Source organism: Lithobates pipiens, unplaced genomic scaffold (assembly GCF_037356315.1).
Source record: "Lithobates pipiens isolate NorthernLeopardFrog02 unplaced genomic scaffold, aLitPip1_a1.2 Scaffold_23, whole genome shotgun sequence".
Taxonomy (NCBI): domain Eukaryota; kingdom Metazoa; phylum Chordata; class Amphibia; order Anura; family Ranidae; genus Lithobates; species Lithobates pipiens.
This window is the reverse complement of record NW_027507785.1, coordinates 121,864,845-121,882,695: the sequence shown is the minus strand read 5'-3', so window position 1 is coordinate 121,882,695 and position 17,851 is coordinate 121,864,845. Positions and strand designations below refer to the sequence as shown.

Here is a 17,851-nt window from a genome sequence, read left to right as displayed (position 1 = left end):
AAATGTAGCAAACTTTATATATTTTTTATTTTCTTTTCTTATAAATGCAAATAAAAACTAGGAAACACAAGGAGCTAGTGTCTTTTCTTGGAAAAAAAAAAATATATATAATATATACCGTGGGAGAAAATGTGGTGTAGCATATTGAAAACATAGTAGTTTTGAAACTTGTGAAGTATCAACACCTAATTAACTTCAGGAGAGTAGCATTAATTGTGGTAGCTGAAGAGCATTTCTGCTAATTATTAAGTTTTAATACCACTGGGCCTATACTGTAGCTCCCCCTCCACAGAATTATATATTGAGAGCCTCGAACCATGATAAAATGCATCACCAAGCTTATATGTTAGACACAAGCTTAGAATCCAAAAATGATGCCAAGCAATTTTCATAATAAATGTGTACCTCATTTAAATAAGATTTGTTAAAGAAAAAAAAAAAAAAAAAAAAAAAAAAAAAAAAAGGGGGGGGGATGTTATATGGATATTTCTATATCATGCATAAAAAAGGTTCATGCACCCAGGAATTTAACAAGACTCAAAAGGTTATTGAAACAGTCTTGGTTCAAATTGATTAAAATAAGACTAATAGCATAGAAAAGCTACATGTTTGAGGAATGTGAATGCTTTCAAACAAGATTTTGAAAATTACATTTACACCAACTGCAGCAAAATGCTTTGTTCACAATCCAGTATTTTCCCCAATTTAACAGTAAGCACTATGTAATATTTTCTTTTCTCCCTTGCTTGTAACCTTTTACGTTTTTAATTATCCAACTGTTGCAAAGCAAGTACTGTAAACCTAAGGTCACATTAACTGGAAAAGTTATTTCCGAATTGATGAAGCAAAAAGGGTCATTAAGGACTACTGTTTTTCAACATTACTAGTTAAAAGTAACTACATAAAAAAATAATAATAATAATAATAATAATAATAATAATAATAATATTGGACCCCCCCTCCCCCTATGAATGAGTCTTATGTGCTGATTTCTGAAGACTGAAAAATCTATACTTGTACATATTTATACCTAAGCAATTCAAAATACAGTAGAAGTTAAATTCTCAGCAAATGTTGCCAAATTAGAGCAATAACGTTATAAAGCACACAAGAGTAGGAGGGGGAAACAAAAAAAAATATTCTATAACCCCAAGTATTTTTCAGAAATATATATTATATATATATATATATATATATATATATATATATATATATATATATATATATATATATATATATATATATATATATATATATATATTCTCACATTATATTGTGCTTTAGGCTAGGTTCACATTGCTGCGATGCGGGAACGCCGCGAATCCGCGGCGTTTTCCCGCATCGCATACCTCCCGCCGGCAGTTCACACTGCCCTATGCGGACGGCTGGGGGTGTCAATGTTATGTTAATGACACCCCCAGATCCGTCGGCATATCGCAGTGCGATCTGCCGACTCGCACAGGAATCGGATCGCATGGTGTGAACCCCCATGCGATCCGATTCCGTTGCGGACCCAAAAAAGGGTCCCGTGCGAGTTTGCTGCGGGACCGCTGCGAGTTCAGCCATACTATCTGTATGGCTGAACTCGCAGCGCTACGGAGATCGGATGTGATTTGCTGTGCGAATCACATCCGGTTCTCCCCCCGCAGCGGTGTGAACCCAGCCTTAGGGCCGGTTCACACTGCGGGCGATGCGAGGCGACACAGACTTGCCTCGCCGCGACCTCAGCGGCAACTTGCAGATGACTTCTGTATAGAAGTCAATGCAAGTCGCCCCGAGGTCACCCAGAAGTAGTACAGGAACCTTTTTTCTGAGTCGGAGCGACTCGAGTCGCTCCTCTCAGAACGGTTCCATTGTACAGAACGGGGGCGACTTGTCAGATCGCGGCGAGGCAAGTCGTGTCGCCTCGCATCGCCCGCAGTGTGAACCAGCCCTTACTATGTTTTGCAAAAAATACTGTTTAGTAAACAATTTACCGATCCATGATGAAACTAATATCCTAGAAAGGGACTGAAAAAAAAACCCCACACCCAAGTATCGTTGACTGTTTGGCAGCTAGCTTAAAAAAGAAGGGCGAAGAAAATGGTCTCAAATATTGATCCATAAATATGTGGCATGAATCTACTATTTTGTTTCGATACGCTCAGGTCTTAAACTTCTATAAACTCTTGAACTGCTGCAAAAAAAAAAAAAAAAAAAAAAAAATGCAAGACACTAAGTTTCTCTGCAATTTCACAGAAATTAAACATTTACCATTCTAGTCCATTAAATGAAAAGCCATTATTAAATTTTGTCATTTCTAGATTTAATATAGAATACCATCTGTAACACTTGAGATAAAAAAAATAAAATAAAAAAAAACTGTTGGGAAGGGAAAAAAAAAAAAAAAAAAAAAAAGAGTGGTGTTCTACATTTTTATGCAGAAACTAGTATTTGGGTGCATCTATTTTTAGGTTATCCGATTGTCCATTTAATATATACACTCTGTGATAACACCTAATTCAGGAGAATTATGTAGATTCTAAACCTGTAAACTGCAGGGATTTCTTAAAAGTTTTATGGCCACGAAGCCATCACTGAGACTAACAGATACATTTATAGGAGTGACAAGCACCCATCCCATATGTATTAGTTACTGTAGATGTAAAGATATAGAAGATATAGAACTAGACAAAAAGGTGTTTGATGCCCCACATGGTCTGTTTCATTAGGTCAAATTGGTGAAGTGAATGTTCCAAATAAGTGATAAGGGAAAGAGGGGGTTGCTACACATAGGGGTTGAGTTACTAAAGCCAGAGTGAAGTTGCACTCTGCAAGAGCAGCTGTCCCAGAACTTAGTAAATGAGCAAAAGCTCTACTGAACTTCCATCATCCAATCATGTGCAAGCAAAAATACCGTTTTTTTTTTTTACTCGCACACAATTGGGTACTTTTTGCAAAAATTAAGCTTTACCTCATTTACCAAGCTTTGGAGCATCTGCATTTTCAAAGTGTACAGTCTATTTGCTTTTAGTAAAATCAACTCCATAGTTTACAACTGGAAAAAGTGCAAAGTTTGTTATGCACTTAATATAAAGACGACCTGTAAGAAAGTAAGCAGAAAAAAAAAAAAAAAAAAAAAAAGGACAGGTAGGATGGGGGCTTATGAGCAGTGACCAGTATCTGTATCAAGCGCCACAGACTGCTGTTTATGGCTCTGGCTGCATTCTAGAACAGCTTACATACAATATACAGGAGGTGAAAGTTGATATTAAAAATACATAAATATGTAAACTGGGCTTAACAGGTTGATGTAGAGCTGCCTAAAACAGGTATAGTCCAAATGAATGCTAATGAGAAATATCCATTACATATATTTCTATTTCCTGGAGACAATCAAATGTAAAAGCATTGGAGAGGTTTCTCCCTGCATTTAAAGGGGTTATAAAAAGGCAGAACTTTTTTTTTTTTTTAATCCTCATGCATTCTATGCATGAAGACAAAAAGCAGCCCTCCTCAGCCCCCCATAATACTTAGCTGAGCCCCATCTTGATCCAGCGATTTTACATGAAAGACTCGGCTGCCCGGTACTTCACTCCTTATTAAACAGCCAGCAGTGCAGCGCCATTGGCTCCTGCTGCTGTCAAAGTCAGTCAGCCATCCAATGAGGAGAGAAAGGGGGCAGGGCTGGGCTGCAGCTCCATGTCTGAATGTGACTGGGCTCAAGTGCCCCCATAGCAAGCTGCCTGCTGTGTGGGCACTCAACAGGAGGAGCTAGGAACACTAAAGAGGGACCAGAGAAGAGGAGGATCTGTGCAAAACCACTACTGTACACAGAGCAGGCAAGGATAACATGTTTGTTATTTTTTTATAAAAAAAAAAAAAAAAAAAAACCACACACCACGAGATTTTACAATCACTTTAAGCAAAAGTGCATTTGAGAGTGACAAGGCTGAAAAAGAAAAAAGGACCTTTAGTCTTAAGTACTAAGCAGTAAATTATTTTTATTTTTGAAATCCAACATGGACATTGGCCATCTACCTCAGAGGAAACCAGTTACCCTTCATGGTTGGTCTTAAGGACACCTTTAGTAATGATGGATTTGCATTCATGGAGAGGCTGGGCTATAGTTTTTTTTTCCTTTTTTTTTTTTTTCTTTTTTGTTAAATATATAATTTTCATTTCTGATCCTTACACAATGCATATCCCAAAAGTCATCTTAGAAAATAAAATAAATAAAAAAATGGATTTATAAACAGCTTTAAAAATATAGATATAATATAAAACATTTGTTAATATATTATATTTATCCAATGCCATCATTTCAGCCACGCTGGCCTATTTTTGACAAGGAATAGAATATGTTTGCTATACCTAAATATGCCTTCTTTATCAAGAGGTCAGAAAGTAGAAGGAAACAATACCACCACAATGTGATCTTACAACAAAAAGACACTGTCAAACTTGTTGTAAGGGGCTCAGGCGATGTCTTATAATACTGCTAGAAGAGCAAAAGAAAAGTTCTACTTTAAATTTAACCTTAAAAGTGCAGATAAGTTGAGCTCCCAATTCTTCATTGTTGCCCATTAGACATCCACAGTGGGAGACCAAATATTTTTGCTTTGTATTGAATAGATTTAGCACAACTATTGTAGCAGGCCCTCTATCAGTAAAAGACAATAAAATTCTACATATAATCTGCAATGTCTCAGAGTGCCCCCAACAAGCCAAACTCATAATCATTCCAAAGATAGTGCATTATACCGAGCCATCATTCTCAAGGTCATCTTTAGAACATTTGTGGCCAAATATAGTCGGCATTTTTTGCCGAAATTAAAACAATGCTTTTGGGCATGCTGGAAAGTTTTACCAAAACATGGATCAGAGCCCTCTACAGCTTGATCACCATTGTTACAGAATGATCAAACCCATGGAGACAATGCAGAGTACAGTACTGACTGAGGAACCATTTTACTTGTCTTGCAGAAGACTTGCTAGAATTGATCGTGCAGTGCTTTTAAGTAAAACTCGAAAAAAAAAGGAACACAAGGATAGAAGACAGAAGTTTTGAAGACTATAAAGAGAGACGAGAAGTAATAGTGCGAATAGACAGTGTTGGAGAATTACAGGGGAAAAAAAAGTCTAACTCATTGTTAGGTTTCAGTTGTTCTTCCTGGCTGGCAGAAGAGGATCATATAAGAAGAAAAAAAAAAAAAAAAAAAAAAAAAAAAAAGGACTAGCTGCAAAGTGTACCAGTCATTTTTGTGTGCCAATCCTGCTGCAGGGACACTTGTTGATATGGTGGTGCAGATAGTCAAGAGCCTTCAGTCTTATTTTCCTTCCTCCTTAGGGCACATAAGGGGAAAACAATTCCCAAAACATTTCTACTTCTTCTGATGCATCCAATGACAAAGGTAAAAAAATAAAGAAACTGACTAGATATCCATATACTCTCCGTATATTTATATATATACTTTAATATATATGCATTTTCTTGTAAAAAGATGAGAACTTCACAAGCGTCCAGTAGCAATGCAGTCCAAGTACATTGTCTCCCAGTAAATAGCTGTGTTACCATTGTTTTAATTTTATAAATCAAAATCAATTTTTTTTCTTTTGAAAAGAAATGAAAATGGGGAGGAGGTTATAGAAATTCAATAAATTTAATTAGCCAAGACAACAGGCTGGAAAGGCTGGCTTGGATAAGGAAGGCTGAAGTTCAATCCATCCACAAAAGGGGATTTATCATTGAATAGACTGCTCCCAGTGTTGAATGGAGTAGCAAACTGGCCTGGGCTTGGTAGATTCTGGCTATCCCCATCATAGAAAAGCCCAGGTGGTCCACTGAAGACAAACTCCTTGGCATTTGGAGAAAGCTGGGATGGAGCTCCCTGGGCTGGGCTGAAGTTTAATGAATGCATTGACAGAGACAAACCCTTGTGCTTTGCCAAGTTATTGGTGGGCGATCGTGCCATGCGCTGACCTCCTTTCTTCATCTTGGTTGAGCCAAATTTGGTAGCTGCAAAGGTGGCAGTAGTAAAGGTAATGGGCTGGGTGGCACGAGGGATAAAAGTTGGACTTGGGGACTGACCAAAAGATGGAGATGGCGAGTTGGACAGTGAGGTTTCTTGGTTAGTGATTGGGATAAATGCTTGTGCTTCAGGATTGAAGCTACTCTTTATCTCTTTGTCCAGCTCAGTGCTGCTTTCTACATCTTCCAAGTACAATACTTTAACGGTTCCTTTCTCCCCAATTTGGTAAGACACTTCAAATGGATCAATCCAAACACTGAGCTCTTCTGGTACATTTGCTCTTACATCATCTATATCAAGCCCACTCCTGCGTGCTGCTTGCTCAACTACCGGATCCACAGTTTCACCAATGTGAACACAGCGATAGCCAGAGCCCTTCAGAGGTTTTTCCGGGTACCAGTGCCCTTCGTATTTGCCTTTTAAAAGCCTCTCTAACTCTTCTCCAAACAGATCAGCTCTTCTTCTTGGAAGCTTATTATACAGGTATGAAATAATAAAATTCAGGGCGACCTTAATCTCCAGATGCATATTCTCTGAGGACAGGAAAACAAAAAATAAATAAATAGTATGTTACACAAAACTTGTTGTTTGTTAATTTATATACTTAACACCACAAGACAAAATTTAAACACCACCACCTATGCAACCATCTGGTTTAATTGGATCAAGGATACAGTTTCCTAAACACACAAAGGAAGCCAAAAAAAGAGAATTTTTTTTGTACTAAACAACGTTCACAAAATTCTTAAAGCTGAACTCCATGGAGAAAAAAAAAAACAAAAAAACAAAAAAATCGTTAAAATTACCCTTGCAGTGGGGCTAAGGGGTAAATGCTCATTTATGTTTGGGGTGGGCTTTAAAACACAGCTTCTGCTTACTTTATCCCTCACTCCTTGCAAGGCTTCCTCTCTGTGCAGCTGGTCCCTTGAAGTTACTTGTCTTTGGCATTCTGCCCCAGTGTCACACTCACCAGTCCTGCAATGTAATCAAGGACATGGAGGTGCTGCTCACAACCCAGAGTCTCAGAGGAAGAGGCAAGCACTGACCGCTGGGGAAGGGATAAGGCAAGTAAACTCTGCATTTAAAATTGGCAAAGACACAAAAAGAATTACCCTTGAAGTATGGATAGGGAGGGCCCACTGCAAGGGTAATTTTATTTTTCCCTAAAGTTCAGCTTTAAAAGCGTTTCAATACCATGTAACTATAGTAATATATTCCGTAGTGTCCATGTATAGCATAGTATGCACTCAATACTTGGGGCTCCTTTTTAAGGAATTACTGCATCAATGCAGCTTGGCATGGAGACAGCCCCTGACTGTGGAAACCTCAGAGTGGACCTCATACAACTTGGATTCTGTGCCTCTCCACTCTTCCTCCAGGCTCTGGAACTTTGATTATGAAATTAAATGCTAAATTTTCTACAGTCAGTGATGATTTGGGGAGTCATCTGCTGGTTCACGGTGTTGTATCAAGTCCAAAGTCAGCACAGCCCTCTAGCAGGAAATTCTAGAACACTTCATGCTTCTTTGCTGCCCAGCTTTCGGGAGATGCGGATTTCATTTTTCAGTAGGACTTGGCACCTGCCCACACTACCAAAAAGTACAAATACCTGGTTTAATAATCATGGTATCACTGCTTGACTGGCCAGCGAACTCGCCTGACCTAAATCCCATAGAGAATCTGTGGGGTATTGGCAAGTGGAAGGGGAGAGACACCAGACGAGCAGAAGGCCGCTACCAAAGCAACCTGCACTTCCATAACACCTCAGCAGTTCCACAGGCTGAGCACCTCCATGCTACTCTGCATTGATGCAGTAATTCATGCAAAAGGAGCCCTGATCAAACTATTGAGTGCATACTATACTGTACATGGAAATACTTTTCAGTAAGCCCACATTTCTGTATTATTTTTTTTTTATTGGTCTATAATATTCAAAATTTTGAGAGATACTGAATTTTGGGTTTTTCACTAGCTGTAAGCCATAATCAAAAAATAAATCACAGTGTATAACTCATCTATATAATATATCTATAACCATTTAACTTTTTGAATTGAATTACTGAAATAGAATATCAAAAAGTTAAATTTGAATACCCACAGGTGCATCTCAAAATTAAAAATAAAAAAAATAAAAAAACACCACTCACAGCTTTTCCTTATTCATTTAATTGAGGAAACATTCACTTTTCCCAGTAGAAAAAGTTAAAGATGGTACTGTGACAACAGGGTCAACAAAAAACAACAACACACAAACCCCCCTCCCTCCCTCCCTCCCCCCCCCCTCAAGGACCACTGATCATTCAGCTCTCAGAGCTGAGAGTGGTAACCATCAGTCATTGCTCTCCACTGTACCCCTCCAGCACTCACTGGAACACTGGTCTAGAGGGGGTGGGCAGCTGGCTTTGGCTCTCAGCAGCATGTTGCGAGGCAGAGCCAGATGTTACCCAGGCAGCTGGATGGATCCTGGTTGGGATCCTTCCAGAGCCTGTAGCAGCACTGACAGATCACAGGAAAGCAAAAGTAAGTGCACTTGTTACTCAGAAGAGACGTATGGCCAAAAGAAGCTTTGGCCATACTTCTCTTTATAAAAACATTCTGGGGGAGCAATGTGTTCTGTTTTCAGGAAGATAAGTTATATGGGATATGTTTTATCATTCCAGTTTAAAGGTATGAATAGTCCCAGCATCCCCTGGGACTGTGACATCATGATGGGCGGGGACATCATCCGGTGATGTCCCTATACAAGTCGCAGCACGCCGCGTCCCTGTCATTGTGAGCGGAGACAGCGACGAGGCAACATCTGAAGAGAAGAAGACGACAGAAGACCGGGCCACCGCTTGTAAAAGAGCTAGAAGGCGGCGCGGTGGCCCGGCAAGAAGAACCGAAGAGGGGGACAAGACCCCCGAAGTTGGAAGAAGAAAGCCGGGCCCCTCCGCTAGTGAAAGAGCTAGCAAAAGAGCAGAAGATAGCAGAGGAGTCCGGCGAGAAGACCCCCGGAGCTGCGCAATAAACTATTTTAACCCTTGTGTGTTGTGTTTTTTTTCCTTTTTTTTTTATTTTATTTATTTAATTTTTACAGATGAATGCCCCATACTCATTCACATAGGGTGGGGGCCGGTATCCGGGGGCCCCCTTATTAAAGGGGGCTCCCGGATTCCGATAAGCCCCCGCAGACACCAACAACCAGGGTTGTCGGGAAGAGGCCCTTGTCCTCGTCAACATGGGGACAAGGTGCTTTGGGGTGGGGGGGCCGCGCAGCCTTCCCTTCCCCAAGGCACCCCCCCCCATGTTGAGGGCACACGGCCTGGTACGGCTCACGAGGGGAGCTCGCTCGTCCCCACCCCCTTTCCTGGCAGGCCGGGTAGCGTGCTTGGATAAGGGTCTGATGTGGACCTAGGGGGGGACCCCACGCCGATTTTTTGGCGTAGGGATTCCCCTTTAAGTCTATACCAGGTGACAGGGCCAGCGACGCCTCCTTCGCTGGCCCCGGCTACCTGGAGACGTGCTCAAAATGAGCGGTCTTTCCCCCGCGTGTGTGGGCGAGTCCATTCATTTCAAAAGTCCAGCGGACTTAATACGCCGTATAGTTGGCTACGTGTGTACGCAGCATTACATCCACCAGCTCTGTGATGTCATCATAGAGGAGTGTAAGAGGACTCCAGTGGCAACCTATGAAGCTTTGGTGAACTCCATGCCCAAGAGGGCCAAAGGCAGTGCTGGAAAATAATGATGGCCACTAGGGGTGCACCAATCCGTGATCCGAACGGGTCACCCCGCTCGGATCGGCACACATTGCGATCCGCGGTCACAGCCTTAGGAAAGGCAGTGGCTTTGGCCTAGCTCTGAAGCGGCGGCCATCTTTCTACACCCAGGCCATTTACAATGTGATCGCTCCATCAAATGATGGAGCGATCACTTGTAAACAACCCCTCTCCCCTGATCTGTACAGTGGAGGGGGAGAGATCGGATGAGTGCAGTGCTGTGGGCTGCATTTGTAGTGCCCACACCGCTGCTCTTTGACAGCCTACTCTGCAATACCCTGCCATGCTCAGCCAATATTACAGTGGGGGGAGATTGTGGATATTACAGTGGGGACTATATGGCGGTGGAATTTTCACAGGTTTTTGCAATTTAAATTATTATTTGCTGATCCGAAAAAAGATCCGAGGAACGATCCAATCCATGAGTTGCACCCCTAGTGGCCACACAAAATATTGACACTTTGAGCCCAATTTAGACATTTTCACTTAGGGGTGTATTCACTTTTGTTGCCACCGGTTTAGACATTAAATGGCTGTTTGGTGTTGTTTTGAGGGGGCAACAAATTGACATTGTAGTAAAGTGTCATTTCTTCAGTGCTGTCACATGAAAATATATAAAAAAATTAAAATAAAAAAGGGCGATATATATTTATTCAGGATAATGGTCTATAAAAGCATGAAAAGTTCTAACTGGCCGATATGAGGCAAGAAACCATTGTCAAGAAAACCATCTGGATAGTTAACATCCATTGTTTCCTCTGTCAAGTTCTAGAAATACCCATTGATAACGTGCCAGGTGTAGGCCTAAGCAGAATGTCACAAGCACAGCCAAAGCTGAATACAAATATATATATATATATATATATATATATATATATATATATATATATATATATATATATATATATATATATATATATATTTTTTTTTTTTTGCGCAGGAGTTTACATAGATCAGCACCACCATTCAATAATCTGAAAGGTGAGCTTTGTAAAAGGCAGACCCAATAAAAGTGAATGCTTCAAGTTGACATTTTACAGGTAGCACTAGTTTCAAACGTCTAAAATATATTATCTGCAATAACTCATGTGTATTTACCAGATTTTTTTTTTTTTTTACTTAAATGTAAACTAACAAAAAAAAAAACGCAAACACACACACACTCTCTCAGCCACTTTAAAGGCAATTGCATAATGTGCTAGTCTACGTCGCACACTAGCACATTATGAAATACTTACCTTGTAATGAAGGCTTCCAGTGGCACGTGGCCACTGCTGAGAGGGCTGACATCTTACCCCAGTCTTTCTTTCAGGGTCGTGCGCTCCGACTATGATTAGCCAGAGCCACGATGACGTCACTCCCATGTATGCAAGTGACAGTCCTTGGTTTCGTCACAAAGCTCTGAAGGCCCGGCAACGTATGCCGAACCTTCAGTGAAGCAAATGGCTGCATCCCGGGTGAATATCTCCCCAAATAACCGTTTTATTTATTTTTTTTGCCTATAAGGCTTAGCAACTGCCCACCGTAGATTAACTGGTACGTGATCTGACATTTCTGGTCTGGGTGGCGGGCATGCGCATCGCTGGTGACACAATTCCGGCTGCGATTGGACACAGCGGGAGCCAATCAGTGGGTCTGATGGATGCGATGTCCACCAGGACCTGCTGATTGTTCAGGAGAAAGGCGGAAACAAGGCAGATAGTCGTTCTGTGAGAGAAGAACGTGCTGATCCTGTGTTCCTGCTTTACATTCCCCCAAGGAACACATTTAACCCTTTGATAACCCCCTGATGCTAACCCCTTCACTGTCAGTGTCATTAGTACAGTAACAGTGCATATTGTTTAGCACTGATCACTGTATTAGTGTCACTGGTCCCCAAAAAGTGTAATTTAGGTGTCCGATATATCACTGTAAAAGTCACTGATCACCGAATATATATATATATAAACACACAAAAGAAAAATAAAATATATATATATATATATAATCGTTTTTTTTCCCCTTTTGGGTACAGCGTCGCCCCACCCAACTATGCGTTAAAGTAACAGTGCCGTATCGGGAAAAAATGCCTTGGTCATGATGAGGGGGCAAACAATTAAAAAAAAAAAAAAAAAAAAAATAGGACATCCAAAATGCAGTCCATAGGGCTTGGCAACACAGGAAACATAATGCTAACAGGCCAACAAGTAACCAACCAAAAAGCTTAAAAGAGCTTAGAGAGCTGCCTGAAGAACCTTCCAAACATGAAGCTGGCATCAGATGAAGCCTGAACTTCCAACTGTTAAAATTTGACAAACAGAAGACCGGGTGGCAGCCTTGCAGATCGGATATAAAGATTCCTGATGCTGAAAAGTCCACCAAGCACTAAATGACCTCAGAGTGCCTTGAAAGGGAAAGGTGAATCTTATCTATAGACTTGAATGACCAACTGCCAAATCCGCCAGAGAAAGTGGTCCTCCTATCAACACTGAGGAATGACAAAAAAAAACAAGTCACTTTGTCAAAGAGAAGCTGTAGCTGTCTGATTCAAACATCAGGTACCATATCCAGACAGTGGAGAGAAATCTATTCGGGATGTTGTGGAGCAGGATATCGATGTGGGAGAAGGTGGAGAAAAAGAACCACTTTGGTGAGAAAAGAGGACTTAGGCCTCAGGACAACCTTGTCTCTGGAACAAAAAAGGGATTTATTTATTTTTAACAGGAGAAGAAGGCCAAATCAAACTCGCCTCACCGAAATAATGAGTATGGCAGCCTTGTGAGCAAGAGTAGACAAGGGAATGTCCATGATGGGTTCAAAGGGCAGTTTCTGAACAACGGACAGAAGAAAAAAAAAAAAAAAAAAAGCCAAGATTCACTGGGGTACAATAGAGGAACATTGCACGATTTCCTGTAGAAGGGCATTCACTAAAGCACCGAGGCTGAGTTCACATATATGCAGCCATGGTTTTAAAGCAGAAGTCCGGCGCGGTTCTTTTCAAGCCATTCATGTGCAAATTTGTACCTGAAATCGCATCTGAACCTGACTAAAAACACACAGGACTTTTAATAGCGCACTGCGACCACCCCGCACATGTGTGAACCGGCTGCTGGTTCATGTTATGCGGATCAGATGCAATAAAATCTCATCCGATTTGCATATATGTGAAAAGAACCTTTCCCCTTTCTTTGAAAAATAAATCACTAGGGCAGAGACTTGACCCTTGATGGTACTCCAGGCCAGATATTGAGCCAGTCCACACTGGGGAAAAGATAGGAGTGGTTACAGAAAGTAATTCCGGGGATGGAAAGTCTTTGCACCATTAGAATTATGCTTTCCAGGGTGCAAGAAAAGTAAATGTCTAGGAAAAGGAGCGACTTTTTAGAGAAGCCAGATTGGCTGGTGACCTTATGCATGTGTCAAACAAGGACCAAAATTGTATCCTTAGCTTCAGGGATCAGACAAACTCCTCATGTACCAGATCATCGAAAACACAGAAAAAGCTTCATCCTTAGCCAAGGATGGGTACAGGTATAGACTCCAAAAAAGGTATGCTGAAGAATAACTGATGCAGAAAGCTGTGAAATGAGCGCCAATTGCTCTGCATAAACTGAAGTATCTATTAGTGGATTGTAAACTGGCAAGGCCTGGCGGAACTGCTGCCTTTGCACTTATGATATCCATCTATATATGCGCAAGAGGGATATGCCACAATATGCATTCACAAGAACACTGCAGATCAGAAGGGTTAATACTGTCTGCAGAATTCTCATAGGAGGCAGCAGGGAGCACAAGAAAACATTCTGGAGGAACATGGTGAGGCTTGGGAGATGGCAGAAGAGACTGAGCTGGCGTGCGTGTGCTCCAAAACACCTAGTAGGGATGCATGGGCAGTGAGCACCAAATAAAAAAAAAAAAAAATAGTGCTGTATCTCCTCTGTCCATCAAGTTTGCCTCCAAATGTATTGCAGCTGGTGCTCTTGAGTTGATGCTTTTTTGGGTTTTGAAGAGCTATGAAGCATCCTACTTAAGGTAGCTTGGATACATTAGACAGGGTATGGCTCCTATCTAAATTATTCCCCTCCCGATAGGCATAAGGAGTATTCAGGGAGAGAGTTCCACCAAACTATTCAGCAGAGCAAGGTGCTCCAAGAACACACTGCAGGCCACCAGTCCAATTTCTCCCTTGCAATGAGGTCTGGATACAGCCTCCAAAGCTAGGTAAAAACAAAACAAAAAAAACACGAAAACCAAGAACAAAAAACAAACCCACAATGCAGCCTGAGTGGAAGGATCTCTACCAGTGGTGGCTGATGTGCAAAGAGACAGACGGAAAGGTGGCAGAGGCCTCCTTACCTTAGAATGCAGGTGGCAAGGATCCAGGGTAGGGCTGCTGCTTCTCGCTCCAGGGCCTCTCCTCCTGGCCGAACAGGAAGTGGGTCCTAAGACTCCCTGGCCAATCAGGTCTCAGGACCCAGTGCTCTGCACCCCGAGCCCACCCTTTTTTTTTTTTTTAAGTCAGCGCCTCAGGCTCTAATCATGTTAAAAAAAATATATATATATACACAAATTTGAAATCCATGCCTCCGGTGCCATGCATGTAAATTAGAGGGTCGGTGCATGGATTAGGGGGGAGGGGGCGCCCCTTATGCACTTACAGCTTTGTTTTCCCTGTGTCTAATCTTCTGAAGGCAACACCAAACCTCTATTGTATCCGAATTACAATCCTGTGTCCCTCAATGTACAATTAAAAAAAATAACCCATTAAAAACAGTTTTCACAATAGCAAAACGGTCTAAATGAAACCAATCATGCGAGTTTCAATCCTCCGTTTTTATGGTAGTACACAACATAGACCTGCTTCAAGGTATATCTGGGAGGACAGTTCACCTCTGGCAATATCCTTTTTGACAAGGCTGTGTCTTGACAATAACAGATCTGAAGATAATCCATGATCCCAGTGACTGATGAAGCTCCATTGCACATCAATAGCTATTCAGACACAGCAGAACTGCAGCGAAACAGCTTCAGTGCTATGAACAAAATGACTTCCTAATTGCATAATAGTTTCCCCTTAAAGTGTATCTATGGTCAAAACGTAAAAAAATTCATTTTAAGACTAGTTAGGTTCTGCCTGAAATTGTACGTTAAGTGCAAAACAAAACTGTTATATTTGTGATTAGCTATATAGTTTTACAATAAGCTGCACTTTATCATTCATCCCAAAAAACGCAAAGGAAACTAAAGAAACCCTTACAGTCATTAAGATGAATTACATTTTACTGATCATACCCAGAATCTCTGAACCGACTACAATACTTGGTTTGTATTTTCAGTGCCATAGTAGTCAGGGGAGAAAAACAAAAAAAAAAAAAAAAAAGGGGGGGGAAATGACATTTATAGTAATACTCAATACCCAGTATACTAGAAAACAAATTCTGTACTCTGAAAAAAAAATAAAAAAAAATCCTAGAGCTTGAGTGGCACCACTGCCTCCCCTTACAGGATTTAATGGTTGAAAAAAAGGTTAAAGAAAAGATCGGATTATATTTGCACTGCCAACGTCTCACAAAAGGTCACATTCATGATGGGTTACAGCATTTGAAGGAATGGCTGAAGCCTTCACTAGCATACTAAAAAAGAACCCAAAAAAGGAGAGCAAAGAGTTAAAACAACAAGGAAAACATTCTAGATGGAGCTGTCAGGCGGGGTGTGGAAGAGCCCAACCAATCACCAGCCTCCTCTTCTACATGTTTAAAGGGCTGGTGCAGCTGACATTAAATGGCTGTTTACACATTAAACAAGGTGAGAGGGAGGGGGCCAATAACCTTGTACTCCCAGATCTGTTTTCCAAGCAAATGTCCTTTTTGTTCCATGTCCACCCCACACAAAGCTGGTCGCCTGAAAAGATTTGTAGCCGGCTATAGGTTTAAAAATTTCCCATTTGGAGGTGCTCCTCTATTTGTGTCATGGACAAGCGGGTAGATGTGGATTTCTCCATTAGGAAATAACCACTTGTGAAAAATAGTACAAGCAAACATGACAGCAACAGATTGTTAATTGCATTAGTAAAAACTTATTTTAGAATAATTAAGAATTATAAAAAAATAAATAAAAAAAATAAAAGAGCTTCCTTGACGGGCTGTTGAAAATTCTAAAGAAAAAAAAAACAAAGCATAGTAAATTCTGGGTATGTAGTGGGCGATCTATGTTGTAAAGATGTCTGCCTCATCCTGACACCCCCACCCCCCAATCATCATGATGTGTTACACCAAAGACATACATTGGATATCTGAGCAGCTGTTACAAATGTACAAATGGTAGCCAAAAACTGGATGGCTCCGTCTTTTGACTACATCCTACAGAAAACACCACGACTACAATTCGTTATTACACCTTCGTGTTTACTCAAAGGGAAAGCCTTTTTATAGTATTTCATGTTCACGAATCCTCTTTGGAGAGGAATACACTGATCTTAGGGAAGGTTATGCTCCATGTTTGGGAAAAATAAAAAATGCCAAAACAAAATCTAAAGAGCAGATAAGTATATAATAAAGATGATAAAACACGGGCAGCAAACACTTCTTATGCCAGGAGCTGAGGCCTTGGGTAGGATTGTGAGAGTCAGCTGCTTCCCTATGGGCAGCCATATTAGATTCCAAACATGGAGCAAAAACACACATTAATCTACTTACTACACACCGAATCTACAAACTGACCATCAGGACTGATGGGGATCAGATCATTACCATTTAGGAATGATACATCGAAAGGATCGAAAACAAGCCCAAACTATAAACATATGGCAGTAGGGATCCCCAGCACTTGGGCTCCATACAGCCTTACTGAGGGTTTCTATAGGTCTAGAATGTTGATTACAAATTTATGAAGTCTGATTTTTATAATCACTAATACTAACCCGAGGGTGACGAGGTCAACGATTGGAGCGATCGCTTATCAATAACACAATAAAAGGTGATCGGCCATCTCCAATGGTGAAAATTAGGATTTAGTTGTCACAGCTGGCTGTATTTCCCCTGTGATGTGTACACTTTAGGGAAGTGTGGAGATCCAGCTACTTGAGTAGAGGAGTGACAGATGGAGGCTGGGACTACACCATGACAGCTGGGAGCTACTACACTACTAATCATTGGTAAAAAAAAAAAAATGGAGCCTCCCGCACCTCTCCTCACCACCTTCCACTCCGACAACAACAAAAATAAACAAAACAAAATGTTTGTCGCTCGTATAAGTGGAGTCCATTCCCACGGATTGCCTGGAGACGCAAATATGGCCGAATATAGAGGCAAACATACTAACAGCTTGTGTCACGTCCCCGGCCGCACCGAAACTAGAGTCCCCCTTTCCCCAGACCCACCAAACAATGCCCCCCGCTCCGGTAAACAAGCCTTACTTGGTCGGTAGTTGTGTCAGATTCCTGGTGCTGGGCTTGGCTGTGCTTTGGGAGAAACAGGAGGAGGAGGTGTACAAAGTGCTTGAACGTATCGCCGTGAGTTGTTGTTTTTTTTTTTCCCCCACCCGATATTATTTGGGTGCTACTTAGGGGTTCGAGAGTCCGCTGGGATCCCGCTACCTCCCTCCTCCTTGGCCCAAAGTGAGGGAAGTCAGGAGAAAAGTTTCACCCTTAGCAACCCTGCGGAGGGATCCCACATTCACACACCCAAGGTGCTGCGGCTCGCAAAGGAGTGCCGGATCTACAGCCAGCCGCTTCCCCTGCAAGCTTAACTGTTTCATTGCTGAACTCTGGGACCTGTAAACAGAAAACTGGAGCGATGCACCTACCGTACCAACAATCATCACTGATGTGACCTACCAAACCACCAATCATCACTGATATGACCTACTGTACCACCAATCATCACTCATATGACCTACCGTACCAACAATCATGACTGATGTGACCTACTGTACCACCAATCATCACTGATATGACCTACCATACCACCAATCATCACCCATATGACCTACCGTACCAACAATCATGACTGATATGACCTACCGTACCACCAATCATCGCTGATATGACCTACCGTACCACCAATCATCGCTGATATGACCTACCGTACCACCAATCATCAC

At 41.4% G+C, this 17,851-nt stretch overlaps 1 protein-coding gene across 1 annotated transcript; it reads right to left on the bottom strand.

Annotated features, from left to right (window-relative positions):
* Positions 1-3,963: 3,963 nt before the first annotated feature.
* TOB2 (transducer of ERBB2, 2) lies at positions 3,964-17,413 on the bottom strand. Its single transcript, XM_077452290.1, has 2 exons — positions 17,166-17,413; positions 3,964-6,544 (listed from the first exon to the last, which is right to left on the bottom strand). Exon 2 carries the CDS (start codon positions 6,537-6,539, stop codon positions 5,643-5,645), a length of 897 nt encoding a protein of 298 aa, XP_077308416.1. The 5' UTR covers positions 6,540-6,544; positions 17,166-17,413; the 3' UTR covers positions 3,964-5,642.
* Positions 17,414-17,851: the final 438 nt, after the last annotated feature.